The 14,548-nt window shown below is 36.9% G+C and overlaps 1 protein-coding gene across 1 annotated transcript in view; it reads left to right on the forward strand.

The window, feature by feature from the left end:
* LOC150098106 (ubiquitin-conjugating enzyme E2 R2-like) overlaps positions 1-14,548 on the forward strand; it is a 112,603-nt gene that overhangs the window by 42,881 nt on the left and 55,174 nt on the right. Inside the window, exon 2 of the mRNA XM_090406504.1 lies at positions 8,614-8,700. Coding sequence (XP_090262630.1) covers positions 8,614-8,700 — 87 coding nt within the window. The remainder of the gene's footprint in view (positions 1-8,613; positions 8,701-14,548) is intronic.

Here is a 14,548-nt window from a genome sequence, read left to right on the forward strand (position 1 = left end):
AGAGAGAGAGGGGGGGGGGAGACCTCTTTCTTATACAGTCTTTTAATTCCAGGTTTTTTGTGGTCTTATTTGAGTTCCCTCTTTTCGCACAGGCATTTCTCTTATAATATGCAATTTCTTTTTATTTATAGATTGGTATTGTGAATTTTGTTATCCCTCTTATATGCTATACAAAAAAAAACAACATAAACAGTGATTAAAGAAACAGTCTATTAATTTTAATTATAGGATCTCAATACATAATATTATGTTCCATTAAACTGTCTACATTATTCTTTTCACAGTTAAGTTTTAAATTTTTAAGAATTAATGTAGTGAAAGACATGAATGACTATAGTATAATCCACAGGTGTACTTCCAGTATATGACAAAAAAAAAAAATAATGATAATAAATAAATAAAAAAAAAATTATTTTTGCAGAAAGGAGAAGCAATAGCAGATGGCCTTATAAGAGGAATAATATGATACTGGAAGTTTATTATAAGGATATTTGTTATGTATATTGAGAGAAAGAAAGGATCGATGTAAATTTGATGATTGGAAACTAAATTATGCATGTCAGTAGACAATACTATCATTAAGTTAATTTATGGAGTCATCTACTGTATCAGATAAAAACTTTAATAATATTAAAATTTTGTCTTTCAACTTACTCTGGTATATTGATTGTTGCCATCAATTCAGGAATGTATATACACACTACAACATTTACAGCAACTAGTAACATATCTTAATAAGCTACACAAGACTAAAACTACTTAATCTGCTTAGCCTGACTTCTTGTAGTAAAAAAAAAAAAAAAATAATAATAATAATAATAAAATTAAATAGAATAATAACATAAGATTTACAAAAAGAAAAATTACAAATAAGATTATTACTTAATTACAACATTAAGGTTAAGGTTGGCTGATCTAATGAATAAGACTATAAGGTGAGATCAGGACTGGTGGTGGGAGAACTAGGGGACACCCATGGAAGCTGGGCAAGAGCGTGGTTAGCAGGGGTGTTAGAGCTGGGTTCTTTACTTTTAGAGTGGTAAATGAGTGGAATAAGCTGCTAGAGTCTGTTGTGGGTGCTATGACAGTGAGCGAGTTCAAGGCAAGGTATGATAGATACTGTGAGAACGTTGAACAGCTGCGTGAACATGATGTTTAGGGCCTCCCTCGATGAGTCTAAGGACTCCTGGAGTAGCCCGTGGTAATAATAATAATAATAATAATAATACTTAACCTTATAGTCTTTATACTCTATATTAGATCTCTTGTGGTAAAAAAAATAAAGTAAAATAATAAATAACAGAAAATTTTACAACAACAAAAATTCAAGTGAGATTACTAATCAATCACATCAGACAATCAGAATATATATATATATATATATATATATATATATATATATATACTAGGGGGCTCTGGCACCTACAGCACCCAACTCCCCGTGTTCCAGACTGGTAGGCCAGTTCTCCTTGAATTTTGAAGACTTGACACTCAGGGTAGCCTGATGAGTGTCGAATGTCGAATCTTCAAAAGCCCCCCCCCCCCCCCCAAGTTCCAGAATGGTAGGCCGGTTCTTGAATTCTGATGATTCGAATTTTGAAAACTCAAAAGAGGAGTCTGTCCCCCCCCCCCAGGCACCTACGGCACCCAACCCCCCTGTGTTCCGGACTGGTAGGCCGATTCTCCTTGAATTTTGATGACTCGACACTCAGGGTAGCCCTGACTTTCAAAACGTTTCAAACAACTTGACAAAAAACGTTACAAAAAAGGCTTATCATTTTATATTATAGAGTAGATATATATATATATAGGCACTTGGATCTCCACCTGTTGACTCTGTCTTCTTAAATTTACTTTTACTTTCAAGTTACCATTATCTGATGTTAAATTTCTTTTTTATTTATTTCTTTTTTTTTTTAATGGTGTTTGTATATAGGTTATCTAAAACAAACTTGGAGATTTTTAGCCTGTCATTTTTGGTTTAAATTTGATTAATGTTAAGATTATTGGAAGTTTTTCCCCACTTGGTTAGCCTATAATAAATTTAGTTTAATCCTTTATTCAAGTGTAAACAAACAAAGTTTCCGCCTCAGTCCTGAAGTATCTTTGGGACTGAGACAACTCGTGATAAAGGTGGACTAAGCTGTCATCACTTATCTCCCATAATGCAAAGCATATCTCCTTGTGGACATGTATAATGCTATGTTATACATGTCCACAAGAACAACCAGTCTGAGTAGTGGCCCTTCCATTGAGGGAACGGCCACTACTCAGACTGGGTTCAACCTTTATTGAGGTATCGTCAGGGGAGGCAGACCCAGAGGTTGTGATACTAAGGTAGAAGTAATGGAGAAGTCCTATTTGCCTATACGAGTTGCCAAAAGGTGTCTCGCCTTATTATTAAATAACTCTGGATTAAAGAAAGATGTTGGAAGTTTTTATTTCTTTTTTTTTGAGTTACCTCAGTCCTGAAGATACTTCAGGCACAAACTTTGTTTGCTTACACTTGGATAAAGAATTAAACTAAATTTTTTATTATGTTAAGACTAGTTTTGGTTTTATGAATGTTTCACATGCCTCTTTAAATTTTCATGAATGGCATAGAAATTGAGTGCCTTTCCAGTCAAGGCTTGAGTGCATAGTCAGAAAGGCCTATTTTCCATGGATGGTGGTAAGAACGCAAAAACAACCTAACCCTCCATGGGAAAACAGACCATATCAGACCATGTTGCTAGTTGCTATTATTTAGTAGCACTAGAGTATATATAGGTGTGTATATCCTTGAAGATGACCTTAATGTAAAGGTTGAAACATAGAATTCTAATGTTATTAAAGTTTTTAATCTCAAATGGTAGTTGACTCCATAAATCTAGTATAATGAATGTTGTACACTGTTTAATTTCACTGAATGAAAGTAGACAATACAGATTTTTGAGCTTCTATTGCTCATTCGGTATAGACGAAACCCTTTGGTTGGAAAGACCTGGGGGTTCAATTCCTGTCCGTGACATGAAGAACTTTATTTGGTCTATTTTGACAAAATGTGAGTTAGCCGGTCTTATACGGAGATGGGGGGGGGGGTTCACCCAGAAATTCAGGTTTTTCGTCTCTCAGACCAGGCAATCCGGCCTCGTGAACACATGGATTACAGTCATGAATATTGTCCTTAGGGGTTGCAACAAGGAGTGATGAGCCGGGGCCACATTAAATTAACCATGAACCCCTCATTAGGGGACTCTACCTGTCCTAAAGGAATGGATGAGATCAATTAATCAATACAGATTTTACCAATACACATGGGAGTGACTTAAGAAGCACCAACAAAAAGAGGCATAAATGAAATTTTTATGCAGGGTTGAAAAATAACATTAATTAGAGGCTATAATGTAAGACCACTGTGAAAAGTGATTACATAAAAAGATAACAAGAACTGGCTTAAAACATTTGGAAACCATGGATCCTAACTGTTTTTTGTAGCTACTTCATTTTTCAGATGGTGGGGTCACCCCTACTACAAACTCTCATTATTTTCATCTTGCAAGACATGCTGGTTAGAGAATGCATGCAATTTACAGACATAGTAGGCCATGTCAATAGAATTAACCTGCCCTCCTCTAACCTTAACCCTTTCTGCCCTAGTGATTCCAATTGGAATCACTAACTGCTTGGCTTTCGTAGCCCATATTACGTGGTGAATGATTCCAATTGGTATCGTATGTCGTAGTTCCATTTCTTTAATATAATGACAGGTATGTATTATACGTATAAATCTTACCAATATCGGTTTTTATGACTTAATAGAATAATATGCAAATATTGGATTATAGAGTATAAGCTCAGAAGTTGAATATTTGCTACCAGAATATAATGATTCCATATGGAATCAGTCGGTCAGAATTCCTATCCTGAAAAGTATTTTTCATCAAAATGCTTGATACTCTTACTTTTTTAGACCTAAAGACAAAATAAATAGAAAGAAAATTTTTTGTTCATTTGGAAAAAAAAAATTCAGGTCAAAAAGGGTTAATTATGTTTCTACAAAAGTTCAGTCACTTGGCCATAACAGACCATTGAGCTTAACAGCATAAGGGAAAGTTTATATATCATTTTCCTATTAACTTTGCAAGAGTCAGAAGAATGATCGCAGGATATCACCATGATTTTTAGGGCGATATGCTGCAATTGTGCTACTATCTGGATGTGAGAGCTGAAGCATGGAAGGAAAGAAGTTACATCTTTATTAAAAACAAAACAAGTTTCTGCTCTTGGACCTTTCAAAGTTCGATTTTAATTTGTTATGATAATGTGTGCACTTCTTTCCCAGACAGGGACACAATATTCTGCTCAGAGAATGCGAGGGCTAGTGCAGACCTTAGGACTTCTACACCATACATCTCAAGTAACATGAAGCTAATGTCTCAAACAAGGTGTCCAAAGGTACCAAGCCTCCTGGACCACTTATAACAACTATGATGAATACAAAACTTAAAAAGCTCCATGCTGGCTCGATCGTCACCCGGAATAACAAGGTTCACGTTGCTTGTTTGGGTGGATGGCAAGCTTAGAAAAATAAGTTACAGTCCCCTAAACAACACTCTCTCAAGCTCCCTAAACATAAGACTATCTAAATCCAAAGTCGAAGTCATTGGCAAAATAGCCAAAGACAAAGCAATTGACATATTGGCTCTTCAGGAAACCTATGTGCCTGACACAGCCCTCAATAGACTAAAGATCCCAGGCCTAATTCTTGTGTCTTATAACTGCCATCCCAAGCATGGCCTGGCAACCTACATCCAGCCTGGCCCCAAGGACATAACCCAATGTGTACCTGATACAGAATACTCCATAGGTATTAAAGTTCAAACTACCATCTACAATGTCTACAAACCACTGTCGCAATCCTAGCCTGATCAGATGGACCGGCCACCACCTTACCCTGCTCTCTATGCTGGTTGACTTCAATTCTCATCACACCATGTGGGGCTATTCCTCTAACAACCGGGACGGTAATAATCTAGTTAACTGGATGGATACATGTAACCTGTATTTGATTTACGATGCTAAGCTGGAGGGCACTCTCCACTCAGCCAGATGGAACAGAACCTACACCCCAGATCTGTGCATAGTCACTAAAGACTCTTAAGACCACCCTCTGCCAACAACCTGGACCATCCTCAACAGATTCCCTAATAGTTAGCATTGTCCTACATTAATAGAGACAGGCACATCAACCCCAGTCATCAGCAGAACACCAATCATTAGATGGAACCTTCACAGGTCCAACTGGAATGCATTTCAGAAACAATTTGAGCAAACCATTAAAGCAATTCCACCCACTCCTAATTGCTATCCTAGATTTGTTAAACTAATCAAAACTGCAGCCAAAGCCTCTATACAGAAGGCTACAGAAAACAATATATCCCATGCTGGAGTAGAGAAACTGAGGAACTTTTAGCCAAATATGAGGAAACTGAAGACCCAGCTGTTGCTGAGGAGCTCATAGCAACCCTGGATAAAAACAGAAAGGAAAGATAGATCTCAACCATCCATGAACTCGATTTCATCACATCTAGCTGGAAAAGCTGGTCACTTCTGAGAAAATTAGGTGGAGCAGAACCAACAACAGAGATAACTCCTGATCAAATGGCTAATCATTTATTGAAAACCTCCAAGATACATCCCAACTCTATCAGGAAAATTGCTGTGCAATCTTTCATCCGACAAATCCTGAAGACGGGACCCGAGCATCCTGAACTTTTACACCCAGTATCTCGGGAAGAAGTACAGGTAGCCTTAAAACTCGCCAAGAATGGCAAGGCTGCAGGAGTGGATGGTATCCTTCCTGAGTTTCTAAAACATCTTGGTCAACAAGGCCAAACGTGGCTGGCCGCCCTTTTCTCAGAAATTATAATGACTGGTAAACTACCAAATCTGTGGTGGGATGCCAAAATAATTGCTGTGCCCAAACCATGGAAAGATCCAAATGATGTGAAAAAATCTATGACCTATCTCCTTGCTTTGCTTCACCTTTAAGCTCTTCGAAAGAATTTCACCACTCATCGAAAGAGCACTCCCGATTGAACAAGCTGGCTTCAGGCCAGGAAGAAGTTACTGTGACCAGGTCCTGGCCCTGACAACACAAATTGAAGCAGGCTTCCAGAAGAAACTTAAATTTGGAGCCACTTTCATTGACCTCAGACTGTGTCATAAGCTGATGTTCAGTTTCATTGAACATCAGCTTATGACAGTCTGGATCAGGGGCCTCCTCCTAAATCTAGGAAATATAAGGTGCAAAAAAACTTTCTAGATTTTTGAATCGATTCTCTCCAACAGAAAGATTCAGGTCCATATTGGCAGAAAAAAGAGCAGGCCCAGATTCCCTTGCAACTCTCTCTTCCTCAGGGCTCTGTGTTATCTCCTTTACTTTTTAACATCTATGTGTATGACTTGCAACATACCAGCTCAAGCGAGTATATGTATGCTGATGATCTAGTGATCCTCCATCAATCTACCTCCTTTGCCAACCTTGAATCGACCTTGAACACAGACCTGAACATCCTGGAAGAGTACTTCAAGCAGTGATACTTGAAGCCAAATCCAACAAAAACTGTGTTCACAGTATTTCACCTGAAAAATGCAAAGGCTAGTTGACACCCTCAACCTTTCTTCCTGTGGAAAAATGGTAGAACACGAGCCTCACCCGAAATACCTTGGAGTGAGCCTGGACAGAAGCCTAACTTATAAAAGGCACATCACCAACCTATCCGACAAAATTAAAACAAGAAACAATATCATTTCAAGGCTTGCTGGAAAAACCTAGGGTTGTGGTGCAGAAACCCTAAGGTCATCTGCACTAGTCCTCGCATTCTCTGCAGCAGAATATTGTGCCCCTGTCTGGGAAAGAAGTGCACACACTGATATTATAGATGCCCAGCTAAACTCTACTATGCGCACAATTAGTGGGACAGTGAGAAGCACCCCTCTCTCCTGGCTGCCTGTCCTATCTAACATTGCTCCACCAAACATATGGAGAAGACAAGCTTTAATTAAAGAATTTAATAAAGCAATGAGCAACCCACTCCTGCCCCTGCACCAGATTCTCATAAATCCACCTAGTCTTTGCCTAAAATCTAGAAAGCCTCTCTGGTACATGGACGAACTCTCTTCAGCTGCCCTGCCATCAATGTCTGACCAGGGCAGACTTCTGCACTACAACCTACTACATAAATGGGGGCTGTTAGATCACCCTTATTGTGATTGTTCTCCTGTAGTTCAGACGATTACTCATATTGTGTGTGACTCCCTAAGGTGCCAATTTCACAGTGGTGACCTTCAGGACATCCACAAAGTGACAGATGAGGCCTTGGATTGGCACTTTCCAGACTGGACACTGACCTGTAGTTGGTATGGTGGTGGCGGTGGTTATGGAGGAAACAGAAGATCAAGGTCCCGTTTCTCCACCAAGACGTTATTCTCATAGTTGCACTCATAGTCCTTGTCGAAGTATCAGCAGAACTCCTCCATATACTAGAAGATGATGATGCAAAGTGAAAAAGTGAAAATCTTGATTCATTTTCTCTAATGAATCAAGATTTTCACACAAGTCACAACTGCTCACTAATAAAACCTTGGATACACATTTGTGTTGAGAGAACATGCAGTTTGTCATATTTGGTGCAGTAGGAAGATAATTTACCCTGGCTTGATTTTAACAAATTACTTTTGCTTTTTTAAAAAAGGAAGACTTGGAAAGCTGTTTGTGTCTTTTATATAATGAAACTGTACATGTTAAAATTTTCATCATTTGTTTCTGGATATTGTGATTGTACATTTCACTTGCCAGTTTCACAAAACCATATGTGTAAATAAATAAATTTGTTATGGCTGATTTGCAAGCTGCATTAAGGCTGGAGGAATTATCTAAAATACCTGTATGAAAATTAGTGGACAGTCTACCAGGGGGGAAGGTGGAGGTAGAGATTGTGCCCATAGATTGTGATAATTTTGATAAAGGATTTTTATAATGTTCAAGCTTCCATATAAATTTTGCAACACAGTGCATATATTTGAGTATGATTTCATGTTAAGGTAACACCTGGAGAAAAGTTCTATAGCATTAAGCTATTCTAGCTCAGACATATTTATATGAATCCCATTCATATAAATATGTTAGATAATTCATTTTACCTACTCTAAAGTCCAAAGAGGGTGGTGTTCTCAGATCAAGAAATGACAATTGTCTTCTACCTAAAGACATTCACAAACATTCATGCATATAGTGAGAGTTGAAACTCCCACAGCCTTTTGGTTGAATAGCAGGTATGCTATTCGCTCAGCCAGCCGAGGCTAGCAAAGATTGAATTTGTGGAAATTGAGCCCAGTTTTTTTTAATATTTTTATAATCATATTCTATAGTTTTTTAATAAGAAGATTATCTTGTTTGTTGATGATGTTAGGTTGACAATAAATATAATAGTTGATGAGTGAAAAATTATGTTGATATGGTATCCTTTTAAGTGGATTTATGTAGATTGGTCATTGGACTGACCTCACCAGATGGATATAATAATTATTGATAATAACATTGCTTTTTCCCTTTTATTTTCTGTATAGGCTCATATGAAATTTCCTCCAACTTATCCTTATTCACCACCAAGTATAAGATTTCTGACCAAAGTATGGCATCCTAATGTCTATGAGGCAAGTTATTTTAACTTTTTTGCCCATTATTTTTTTTTATTACTATGAACAGTTTTGTTTTTAATGAAATATATTTCTGAGCTGAAAAATTAAATTGGCAACCATTCAAGTGGTAATCATTAAAATGTATTTTCTAAGGAATATTGGTTTTGATACAGAGTAACAAAAAATAATTATACAACCATGTTCCTGGAGTCTGAAGATTATGTGTGGAGGAGATACTAACCATTATTCACACAATACCTGTTATATTTCTTTTGAACTCATTCACTGACATTGCACTTGGACAACCTTTAACAACCTCTTTTACCGCTCTCCAAACAGAAAATCTAGTCCTGATACCCTTGTTAACTACACTCTTACATAATTTTTAGGAGTGCTCTTTGTTCTCTCTTCTTGTCATGTATGAAAAAGATTTTTCTGCATCATTATAAAATCCCTTTAATTAGTTATATATTTCTATTGTATCTTCTCTTTTTCACCTATCAATCAATTTTTGTAATTAACAGATCTTTAGTCTCTTCTTATACAGTGTTGATGTGCTTTCACTGTTGGCTGCACCATTTTTAATAATTATATAGGCTGTATTCTATTGTGTTTTTCCACTACCCTGCTTTGTCTTTGTTTTCTCTTTACTTAATTATTGTGAATGGTCGACTGCCTTAGCTATCGGCTTTCGCCATCTATCTATTTCTGCTATATCTTATTTCTAACGCTCTATAGTCTAACAAATTTATTTGTTTAACGACTACACCAGTTAGACATATATTGCGTGCAAGATTATAAGATTTTAAACTAAAGACAAAGCAGATATCATTCGTATTCCTCACTTATATTATTCTTTCTTTAAACTAGGCGTGGCTTAATTATAAATCATATAAGCTTCTATAATAAATTTAGTTTAATCCTTTATCCAAGTGTGAGCAAACAAAGTTTGCGCCTGAAAGTATCTTCAGGACTGGGGTAAGGTGGTACAACACCAGGGCAACTCGTTGCAAAGGTGGAGCAAGATACCAACACTCCTGTCTCAGTATCTCCTATAATGCAAAACACATCTCCTTGCAGATATGTCTAATGTTATGCATTAAGGGAAGGGCCACTACCCAGACTAGTTTCGACCTTTATTGAGGTCTCTTCAGTGGGAGCAGGCCCAAGCTGAGATACCAGGCAGAAGCATTCGTAGGTCATCTCTACCTATAGGAGTTGCCAAATGGTGTGCCACCCTTTTTTAATAAATTACTCTGGATTTAGAGAAAGATGTTGAAAGTTTATTTTTCACTTTTGATAATGTTCTGATATCCTTTCAAGATCAATTTTTCCTTCTTGGGCTGACTATCACATCTAGCTTATCCTGGCACAAGCATGTTACATCAATAAAGGTCGAAACTAGTCTGGGTAGTGGCCCTTCCCTTAGTGCATAACATTAGACATATCCGCAAGGAGATGTGTTTTGCATTATAGGAGATACTGAGACAGGAGTGTTGGTAGCTTGCTCCACCTTTGCAACGAGTTGCACTGGTGTTGTACCACCTTACCCCAGTCCTGAAGATACTTTCAGGCGCAAACTTTGTTTGCTCACACTTGGATAAAGGATTAAATTAAATTTATTATACTCTAACCAAGTGAAAAATAAACTTTCAACATCTTTCTCTAAATCCAGAGTAATTTATTAAAAAAGGGTGGCACACCATTTGGCAACTCCTATAGATAGAGATGACCTGTGAATGCTCCTGCCTGGTATCTCAGTTTGGGCCTGGCTCCCACTGAAGAGACCTCAATAAAGGTTGAAACTAGTCTGGGTAGTGGCCCTTCCCTTAGTGCATGACATTATACATTATATATACATATCCGCAAGGAGATGTGTTTTGCATTATGGTAGATACTGAGATAGGAGTGATGTTAACTTGCTCCACCTTTGCAACGAGTTGCCCGGGGTTGTACTACCTTACCCCAGTCCTGAAGATACTTTCAGGTGCAAACTTTGTTTGCTCACACTTGGATAAAGGAATTAAACTAAATTTATTATACTCTAACCAAATTGAAAAATAAACTTTCAACATATAAACTTCTATCATATGCATGTTCCAATTTTCAAATCCTATTCATAGTTTTCCTGATAACAGTACTTTCCATATCCCATCAGATCAGATCTGATCTGATAATTCTTCATTTGAGAATCTTGTAGTACTCAAATTGATTGAAGCCTCTAGATCTTCTATAAGCATTGACTTTAATACTGATTTCCATGCCATTCTTAAGTGGGTTGAAGACAACTTAGTAAATTTCAGTGCCAATAAAACTCAGTACTGTCTTGTTACTCTGGCAAAAAAAAAAAAAAAATCATCCTTCACTCTCACTTACTTTTGATAATGTTCTGATATCCTTTCAAGATCAATTTTTCCTTCTTGGGTTGACTATCACAGCTAGCTTATCCTGGCACAAGCATGTTACATCAATAACTCCTCAGCCTCTGTCATTTTTTGTTAAAAACATTACCTCTCTCCTGCTCAACTCATAACATTTTATAAGTCTCAGACTTATATGATATACAGAAGAGGGCAGCCTGCTAAATAGGTGATCCTTTCTTACAGATTCCTGCAAGAAAGGATCATTCTGCCCTTTCTTATAGGTACTTTCATATGCAGTGCTCTGCTGAACTAGCCACTACCCTCCTAATCTCCACTTTCTCCTAATCATGTAAGAACTACAGCAGCCACCCATACATTGTCCAACTTCAAACATACCAAATGAATTAATTTCTCATCATTCTCCTTCATTCCATCCACCTCTGTTCTTAGAAACAATCTCACTGATATCATTTTTTAGAATGGGTACAACTTTAGCTTTTTAAAAACATATTAATAGATTTCTTCTTTCTTCTTAATGACTTGCCTATGCATAGCACTGTTGTGTTATAGGATCATTAAGAAAGAAAGAAAAAAAAAAGTAACTTGGCTCATTTTTTAAACCTAATGAATACTCTGATATGGTGATTAATCCTAACTGTATTATGGTTGTCAGTTGTGTGGATTCTCCAGGCTGGTTTGCCTATTTTGTAGGATGCTAAACCTGTGTTTTCATTTTAACACAACCTCAGTATAAGATTGACTAACTCACCTTCACTTGAAAAGCCCTGATAAATGTTCCTCACCAGCACCCCATAGCATTGGTAAGGTGAGCAGTGCACTCACCCCATATTGCTATGTTTGTGTCTGGCACTATTTTGGATTCATGTATGGAGTAAATTTGATGGACGAAAGGCCTTGTATATGTCTGGGCTGTATCTGACTGGTTTTGGAGTTAGATATTTGGAAGTTGTGTTGTTCATTAAGAGGTTGGAAGTGCAAAATCAAGGAAAGTATTAGGGGAAATGCAGTAAGTGTGAGTTCAGCCACCCCTGACATAAATCAGTGTGTGTACAGAAATGATTATACAATGCTTGAATGCAGTTTGACAGATTTCAAATCCAAATCGATTGGTAATGACATCATGAAAGTGTAACTGTTAGTCCAAAGCAACGTTGAAATGCATGTATGCAAATGCCAGGCATATCAGAAATAAAGGGGAGGAGATTTTGATTGGTCAACTTGGCCAAAAATTGTAGGCCACAGTTGAGACCTAGTTGACAAAAAAAAAAAGGGTATAGTTGGGATATAATGTAAAGTGTATTGCATTTTCAGGGAGGATAAATGGAATAGGACAGAAGATGGGGGGTATTGCTGATGATAACTGAAGAACTTCAACCAATAACAACAGAAGTTAAAGAGGATTTTTAAGTCTGAGGAGAAGGTTCGTTTTAGGCTATCTGGTGGAAGATGGATGCTAATAGTACAAAATATATTGTTAGTTGCTGCTATAGACTAGGGGCATCCACAGGAAGATGTGGATGCCACGTCGACACAATGAGTATACACCAAGCAATCGTTATGAGAGAGAGGAAGGGGGGGGGGTGGCTTCAACTATGTGGACATAGATTGGAGAGAGAAAAGGAAGCGTTACAAGATGGAAGTGGAATTTATACAGTTTCTAAGGGATAATTAACTGAAACAGCATGTCATGGAGGGAACCAGGGGTTTGAGAGTGTTGGATCTGATAATAGTATCAGAAGATATATTCATAATCAAGATACACATTCTGCTTCCATTTGGGAATAGCAACCATGCAGTCTTGTTCTGGGAAGTTGCTAAACATTTGGAATTCTCAATCAAGAAAAGATTTATGTTGAACTATATAGCTGATAATTATGATACTTAAGAGGCTTTGTAGAGCAGTGACATGGCTTGGGAAGCTACAAGGATAGAATGTCATTGGTGTATTGGAAGTAGTCAAGTATTGTTTAAGAGAAGCAGTATCAGACTGCATATCTATTGTCAAAGGATGAACCAAGTGGGGAGTTAAGTGGATGTACCAAGATATAAAATAAGCAGGGCATACTAAATTTCAAAAGAGTTTTTTCATTTGTTTCTGGACATTGTGATTGTACATTTCACTTGCCAGTTTCACAAAACCATATGTGTAAATAAATAAGCAAGTAAGATGAAGGATGACTATATTCAGTGCTGATAGTAGGAAGGCAACAAAAGCAGAAGAAACAGTTGTTTCTGAGTGATCACTTGCAAAGTCGTATTATGAAGTTTCAGAATTTGGAGTTGCTGATGTGATAGAGACTGATTCCAGAATTGAGATAGGTGTTCAGGTATACTGCTCAGCATATTGAAAAACATCCATATAAATACAGTAATCCATTAATGTGCTCCCGATTAGTGCATCGTTTTTTTTTTTTTTCAATATCCAAATTCGATTAGTGTGCCCATATACATCCTAAAAATAAATGTTAGAGATTTTAAAATTTACTATCTACACATTTTTATGGCTAACTATTTTAAAAAATCACTCACCAGAATGAAATAATTTAGTTACCGATTTAAAACATTTTACAAAGTTATTTTTAATGGCATATTACACTACTTCCATGTACACTATGTTCCAAATTTTTACTGCCAAAATTTATGTTGCCTGCTATAGTACACCCACAGATTCGAGACCCTTCGACACTTCTGTGCATGTCACAAAAAGGAGAATCCATTCCGATAATAGGTAATCAATCCGTCTTCTGGGATGAGTTGTTTATTATTATTGTGCCCATATATTATTATTATTATCGATTAGTGTGCCCATATACATCCTAAAAATAAATGTTAGAGATTTTAAAATTTACTATCTACACATTTTTATGGCTAACTATTTTAAAAAATCACTCACCAGAATGAAATAATTTAGTTACCGATTTAAAACATTTTACAAAGTTATTTTTAATGGCATATTACACTACTTCCATGTACACTATGTTCCAAATTTTTACTGCCAAAATTTATGTTGCCTGCTATAGTACACCCACAGATTCGAGACCCTTCGACACTTCTGTGCATGTCACAAAAAGGAGAATCCATTCCGATAATAGGTAATCAATCCGTCTTCTGGGATGAGTTGTTTATTATTATACGTCGGAAAATTAACTTCTCTTTTATGATCATTGTAGTTTTTAAGGTGGTAACTATTTTGCTTGTATAACAGTTGGGGAATTTTATCTATAAAGCACGTGATTTTGCTTGTTGGCGACCAATTCGTACGTCCAAGAGTTAATTAAATCTCATTCTGAAGAATTGAGTGAATCCGACCTGCTAAATTTAGATGCACAGTGGGAAGATCCCGAAGAATATGAAGAAAATTTAACCACTGATAGTCAGGCAAAAGAGATTTCACAGAAACAATTTGAAAATATTTTTCGTACAATAGAAGTTTTTAAGCAGCAATGCTTAGAGGCTGGCCCTGATGAAGAGAGAAGCAA

This window comes from Typopeltis vanoorti, chromosome 16 (genome assembly GCF_054136105.1).
Source record: "Typopeltis vanoorti isolate ZY-2024b chromosome 16, IOZ_Tvanoo_1.0, whole genome shotgun sequence".
Taxonomy (NCBI): domain Eukaryota; kingdom Metazoa; phylum Arthropoda; class Arachnida; order Uropygi; family Thelyphonidae; genus Typopeltis; species Typopeltis vanoorti.